This window comes from Glycine soja, chromosome 1 (assembly GCF_004193775.1).
Source record: "Glycine soja cultivar W05 chromosome 1, ASM419377v2, whole genome shotgun sequence".
NCBI classification, from domain to species: domain Eukaryota; kingdom Viridiplantae; phylum Streptophyta; class Magnoliopsida; order Fabales; family Fabaceae; genus Glycine; species Glycine soja.
The window spans coordinates 9,725,000-9,732,200 of NC_041002.1; the positions used below are offsets into that span (position 1 = coordinate 9,725,000).

Here is a 7,201-nt window from a genome sequence, read left to right on the forward strand (position 1 = left end):
TATCAAGGTGAGGACAGTAATATCAATTATACTGTCCATCCGGAAAAAATGGCATTTTTATAAGAAATAAAACCTTTCACATATTCTAGTCCATTAACCTATTATCTTCTGTAAATTTTGGGGGCAAAGGAGGGGAGACTAATAGATACAGTTAGATAAGAATACCAACAAATAAGCTTTGAAGTAAAAACACTTCAATTAAAACACCAAATACCAACAACCATATTTATTCGGTTGTTAGCATTTAGTGACATGAAGTCATCGCAAACTTTTCCTTCCAGCGAGAGATGAGCTTGAACTTCTCCTCAGCCTCAACCTGTGCACGTACGTCAGTTTTTGATGCACGGTCTGGATGAAACTTAAGCAAGGCACGTTTATAGGCTGCATGCACCTGAAAGGACCATCAACAGAAAAACATTAGCATCAAACACAGAGCAAAGGGATTTGATAGATCAGAAGTCAGAAAAATCCATTATGGGCAATACTTAAACTAAACCTAGAGACAGACAAACATCTGATCAGAAGTCAGAACCACAATTAGCTGACAAATCCATTATAGATAACACTTAAAATTAAACTAAACCTTGAGAAGGGACAGACGTATGATGTTAAACATGTTGATGATTTTGAATCTCGTATAGTTATTTAAAATCAAGGGCTAGTTTTTTTAAACTTATTTGTTACAAAAAGCACTTATTTTAATAAAATAAGCAACTTTCTGTTTTTTTACTGTATTTGTCTAAACTACTTCTGCTAAAAAAAAAAGCAGTTTTCCGTTTATTTTGAAAAGCAAATCCTATCTGCCTACTAAATAAGCACTTTTTGAAAAAGCGCTTATTTTAAATTTGCTTATGTTAAGTTCAAACAAAATGGCCCCAAATGTGGAAAAATGAAACTTAAAGAAAGATGGCCAGCAGGCACTGAACTTTACAAAACCACCACCACAGATTCACTACCCTTTCTCAATTTGCATTTGTCTCTTGAAAATCATTTTAAGAAAGGCCCAAAGTTTTTTCTTTAATGGATAATGATGCCAAAGGCCATTAATTCAAAATATAAAAAGTTTAGGTGGGGAAGGGTCGTGATAATGAAATTTGACAAAAAGTTTTACTACAACAGTTTTAGGAGGAGGGCTAGCTTAAGTATTAATAGCATCCAAAGCATCAGTGAAGCAAAAATTAATGTAACTTGCATAAAGGCAAGAATTTTTGTACAATTTTTGTCAGAGGAGTATTGGCTGACTAGTTTTCTTAATAGAAAATATTTAATAGCACCCATGATCTCAAAATTTACTTGTATGTTTAAGTAATTTCATTTTGAATAATATAAAAATATAGCATAGCACTCAAACAATGCAGAGTCTCTAAACTGTTAAGTGAGATAGAGAATAATATATTATTGAAAAACAATATATAAACACAACTTGCCTCATTTGGCAAAGGGATAAAGCTTCCTCCTACTTGTATTCCTAAGCCACGAAGCAGTGAGGGCATATCATGGCATCGCATCTCCAATTGATTAAGCCCCTTCTGTATTTCAACCCGCAATTGCTCTTTCAGGTTCATAACTTCTTCATCCTGAATTTGGCAGATTGAAAGAGAAATAATCAGTTACTACAAACTTTCCATGATTCCATTATGTCCACACTGAGCATCAAAGGAGACATTCAACTGGTCAAATAATTAGAAGAGAAAGGAAATTCTAAAAGGTAAACTGAAGGATAATTAACAACAGAAACAATTTCAATATAAATTAAAGACATAATTGCAACCTTCTTCTGTGTCTCTCTCACTTCTTCAATGCGTTCTTTTTGCCTTCTTTGCATATCCAGTAAACGCTTTTCAGCCTTTCTTCTTTTGCGTAACCTCTGTGCTTCCTCTGCCTGTAAAAGAATAAGCACACATAATCTCAGTTTAAGGAAATACACAACTATATCATAATCATAATAGCAAGGTGTCCAAAACATAAGCAATTATAGATAAATCAAGTATAGTACAACTAGGTGAGCAACATCCAAAATGTAGAAAGTGTTAGGGTAGACATGACAAAAGATTAATGATAAGTATTTGATTAAGTGCTTATTCAATAACCTCTTATCACATGATAACTTCTTTAATAAACTTAACCATGAAGTAAATTGAAATTTATTGAAATAAACTAAAGAGGTCTCATCATTTTGATAAGCTTCACCAAGAAACATATTGAAATAAGTTAAAAAGAACTTATACAAGTCATAAACCATATTCATAAGCTCAAATAAGCTCCATAAAAGCTCTTCCAAATGCCCCCTAAACCATATCGATTAGTTATAACAATAGAAAGAGAAAAAAGAAACAAACAAGAACAACGCTGGTTGGTGGTTCTGAAAGCAAATGTAAACTTGGCTGGGCGAGATATGTCCATTAAAAAAAACACATTAGGTTGGTATGTCCCAACCATGGTTACTTCATTTTGTCAAACATATTTGTATCCAGTAACCTAAAAGGGCATTGTTGGTAGGGGTAGCCACGGGTCAGACTGGAAAGGATCTGTGGCATTTTTTGATCTGATCCAATCAATTTTAAATGGTTTAGATTGAATTTTTCCTATTTTAAGTTTGCAATCTGATCCGAACCAATCCGAGTATAACCAGTTGGGATCAAATCGGGTCATCAGATGTATTATTAAAATAATTAAAAAAATGGTTTTTTTTTTTAAATTGGGAAAGTGATTCTAATAGTATGCAATTTAATACATTTAACTCAAAAACTATTTTTTACCTACTAGTCTAATATGAAACATATTTCATTCCAAGTTAAAAATTAAACCATGTCTTATATTATAATTGTAATAATAATTAATCTGTAGCTTTCAAATGAAAAAGCACAATACAATTGGGTTGGGCTAAAAAGCCTAAACTCTTAAGGTTAAAAAAATAAAATAAAATAAAACAAAACATACTAAGTAATCGGGTGGATCAGATCGGATTTTTAAAAGTGAAATTCGAGATCCAATCCAAACTCATCAGATTTGCAATTTTTCAATCCGATCCGAACCAATCCAGACTTTTCGGTTTGGATCGGTTCGGAATCACTGGGTTATTAGATTGATCTGGATCGGTGGCCACCCCTAACTGTTGGTGTTGTGGATAATTCAGTTAGTGTTATATGTTAGTTAGGTAGTTAGTAGGTTGTTAACTAACTACTTGTAACGGTGTACTATAGTGATGATGTACATGTGGTAAACAGTAAGAAATAAAGTTCTGTTCAGCACCCATTTCTCTCTCTCCCTTTACTCTGTTTTGTGAGCGTGTGTTCTAACAACTGGAAAGTCCGTTTATTCAATTTCAGAAGGCCTGCATATTATGATGCAGTTATAAAAGCAAGAGTTTATACCATGCAGTTATGCCACACTTTGGTGCATTTGATTAAACTCTACATTTTTAAGGTTTCTTTGGCCCAACACTCAATTTGGGAAGATTAAGTGTTTTGCTTTGATAACATGAACACATATGGCCTTTTTAGTGGGATTTCTTAAACAAAATTACAGACATGACAACTATGCAACCTAGCTCCACTTGTTTTCCTTTTTACTTGGTTGTTTTCCGTTCAACTTTATTGTTTAGGACTTGGGGTTTGTTTGGATAAACTTCTCTAAAAGCACTTACACGAGAAGAAAACAAGGAAAAAGCTTCTCCATAAACTAAAATTAACTTATACGTAAGCTAAAAATCAAGTTTTGGAGAAGCTAATATGAGAGTTTCTACAAATTAGCTTATGCATAAGTTAATTTTGGCTTATGGAGAAGCTTTTTCACATATTTTTTTCTTATTTTCTTCTCCTATAATTGTTTTTGAAAAATTTTATCCAAACAAGCCCTAAGGAAACTTATCTTCCCTTAGCAATTTTTTCTCTTTGTAGCGCATGTTTGGTTCAGTTTATCTTGAGAAAATAATCACTATTTTTGCAGCTTTGTGAGAGAGCTTATGCAAAATAAGTGGTCATTCCATAAATAAACACTTCCAAACATGCACTAAATCTGAAGTCCAAACACCAACAAAGCTTAAAATGTAAAGAAGATTGATCTCTCTAAACAATAAATTAGACATTTAAAGGGAATTGCCATTTACACAACCAATTGGCTCCTCGTCAACTTGTGAGATCCCCCCCCCCCCCCCCGGGACACATTTCAAAGAGCCAAGACATCTAAGGGCATAAATTGAAACAGATAGAGGGGGCACTTGGAAGAGTTTCCATTGAGCTAATTTGGGCTTATCTTATCATATAAGCACTTCAGCTGAAAAAGTGTTTGACTCAGATAGTGATGTACAACCAATCTGCCCCTCCTCAATTTGTGAGACCACTAAGCACTCACATTTGAAGGACCAATGCATCTAAGGGCATAAATTGAAGGGTTGCTTTGGAAGGGCTCCCCACCAGGATTATCATATATAAGCACCTAAGCTTAAAATTCAAACCATTTGATTAAGCTAGTGAAAGTGGCTTATGAGTTATGAATACTTGAACATAAACGCCTTTTAGCTTATTTGTGGAACTTATCAAAGATAGCTTATAAGAAGGTCACAAGTCATGTTCCTATGCTTGTCCCATCAAAATAAACTTGTTGAATAAAGTGCTTATAACACTAGTACTATACTCATAAGCTCTTATTCAATAACTGTTTATAAACCTCTTACCCAAAAATGCTCATAAAATATTTAAATAATGGGATATGTGTATCACCTGAATTTGCAATTGTCGCTGCCTAGATGCCCATTCCTCTTCCATTGCTTGTTTATATTCATCAGTCTCCTTAAGCTTTTCTCTTTCATTAATTATATCTTTCTCATTTGAAGCAGTAAGACCACAATCTTGATCATTTGAAGCAATAAGACCACAATCTTGATCACTTGAAGCAAGCCCATCACAATTAACCTGTCCTTCATCATCAGAGGCACATTCAGAATTCAAATCAAATAAGTTGCTCTTCAGTGTAGATCCAGTATTGCTAAACTGCCTTTCACATGCTTCTTGGCTCCTTGAAACACCAGTAACAGCTCTACAGAAATTGTAGTTATTATTATACTGGGTGTAGGTAGAGAAATCTTTGCTTCTAGTACTTCTTCCATGCTCAATATCAGAACTTTGATGCAATGATTTCATTTCCTCTGTAGATTCAAACAAAGAAGATTTAAAAGTTTCCCACTCGGCTTTCTCATCAGAATCCATGAAAAAATTTTCTACTTGACTATCACCCTTAACAGGAAAGGAAGATTGATTATCTACTTGACTATCACCTCTAACAGAAAAGGAAGATTGATTCTCCTTAACATATTCACCATGGGTGGGACCAGAATATGCTGGGCCTCCAGCATTCTCTTCAGTCATATTTTCCTCATCAACATCAACGTATACATTATTATTACAATGTAATCCAGAAGAACTACCATGCTCATCATAACAAGGTTGATCATTAAACGCACTGCGCTTTCTCTTAAGTGAAATCTTTTCCCACTGTTCACGATCCATGAGTTCACAATCAGAGCAATCACTCTCTGATGACTCACTGTCACCCCAATCAATACCATGGCGACATCCGCCAATACCATTTGCAGAACTTGCTTTCCTACTTTTTAGCTTGTCAGATTCAGTCACCTTTTCACAGACACCACTATCATCATCAACATCCACGTGTACAGAATTCCGCATGCCACTTGGGTCAGGAGAAGACCTTTCACTAGAACAGGCATCGCTATCCAATTCCCCAACACCTCCAGCAACAACTCCGGGAATCTCTGCATCATCACTTTCATCGTCGCTGTCGTCATCATCAATGCTAATAACACTCTGTGGCGTACATACCCTGTCTGTACTCGGCGCACTAGATCCATGCAATTTAGACATGAACTCTTCGTAATCTATGATCGTCACATCCACATCCACATCATCAACTTGATCATCTACATCAATAAACACGGTATGTTTTAAATTCTCTTTCTTCCCAGAACACGCCCTGGGTTGAAAGTGCTCTCTTGAGACATGTTTTCCCATCATCTATCTATACCTGCACACCAAGCATCACAATTACACAAATAATTATTCAGCAAATCATCACCATTCTCCAATCTACAATATCAGAAAATCAAAGTAATAAAGCAAACAAATACTTGGTCATATCAAAATTCTACTTGAAAGAAATTAACGGTTTCATCACGCGTTCATGTATTCCACACACTATCCGTTACCCTATCGACCATAATCTACTCAAACAACCCGAACCAAAACCCTAATTAAGCTAGAGTGAAAAGGTAGAATATGCATCGAATCGAACAAATTCGAGGGAATTGGGGAGAATAAAGAGTGAAAACGTAAACCCTACCTCCATAAAACAAGAGGGGTTGATCGACGAAACCGTAGAAAGCTCACGAGAAGAGAGAGAGATTGTGAAATTGCAATTTCAATTGCAAATTGGCTATAGAGCGAAGAAAAAAAAAACTAGAGATTGTGCTGGAAACGGAAGGAGGGGTGGGTCAACCCAGAACGCGAACACATGAGGTAATTTCAAATTTGGCTTTGGATTTCCGAGCACGCTTCTTGATTTTTGTTTTTCTTCTAACGCGCAAACGTATACACCCTTTTATATTTTATAATATCTATATTTATATCAATATCAATGTAATGTATAAAGGAGATACAATTATGTTTATGTGCTTTTGTTCTCCATATTTTTAGACTATTTTATTTTTAATAATATTCAATTAGTAATAATAATTAATTTTCTTTAATCTTTGTTTTTTTCTGTTTTGCATTTACTTCAGTCCCACTAAATTAATTTTTACTACAATAACACAACATTATACATATTAAAATTGACCTACTAACCAATATCATGTCACCACTCACTAACCATTCTCCATTATTTCATTTGTATTTCCTCTTCGATTTTGATTTATTCAATTATTTGTATGGTATAATTATCTATTTACATTGAGACGAGAAATTGAGAATGGGAATTAAAGAAGAAGGGTTGCTACATGAGGGGGATGGTTACGCTAGAGAGTTGGTTTCGAATAACGTAAGCACGGTGTAAAATCCTAGGGGATTAACCTTTATCCCTAGTTTTTTTTATTCCAACTTATTTTTACACATATCAATATCTTACATGAATCGGTTGATTTTGAAATATATAGACTTAATTTTGATGTAAATATTTTTTTTTGAGT

The 7,201-nt window shown here is 34.5% G+C and overlaps 1 protein-coding gene across 2 annotated transcripts; it reads right to left on the reverse strand.

The window, feature by feature from the left end:
* LOC114412372 (DNA ligase 1-like) lies at positions 1–6,592 on the reverse strand. 2 transcript variants are annotated; one of them, XM_028376237.1, is made up of 6 exons: positions 6,358–6,592; positions 5,276–6,042; positions 4,722–5,146; positions 1,772–1,882; positions 1,428–1,577; positions 1–391 (listed from the first exon to the last, which is right to left on the reverse strand). In XM_028376237.1, the coding sequence occupies exons 2-6, from the start codon at positions 6,030–6,032 to the stop codon at positions 245–247; spliced, it is 1,590 nt and encodes a 529-aa protein (XP_028232038.1). In that variant the 5' UTR covers positions 6,033–6,042; positions 6,358–6,592; the 3' UTR covers positions 1–244. The 2 variants fall into 2 exon arrangements, with proteins under 2 accessions (XP_028232038.1, XP_028232031.1); XM_028376230.1 differs by having other exon boundaries at positions 4,722–6,042.
* Positions 6,593–7,201: the final 609 nt, after the last annotated feature.

What these genes read in the sequence shown, in the direction of transcription:
- LOC114412372 (XM_028376230.1), bottom strand. Translation starts at nt 6,032, where the DNA reads ATGATGGGAAAACATGTCTCAAGAGAGCACTTTCAACCCAGGGCGTGT. An exon ending in TGAGAGAGACACAGAAGAAG is followed by an intron (nt 1,578 to 1,771) that starts GTTGCAATTATG and finishes TGCCAAATTCAG; the next exon opens with GATGAAGAAGTTATGAACCT. An exon ending in TTATCCCTTTGCCAAATGAG is followed by an intron (nt 392 to 1,427) that starts GCAAGTTGTGTT and finishes TGGTCCTTTCAG; the next exon opens with GTGCATGCAGCCTATAAACG.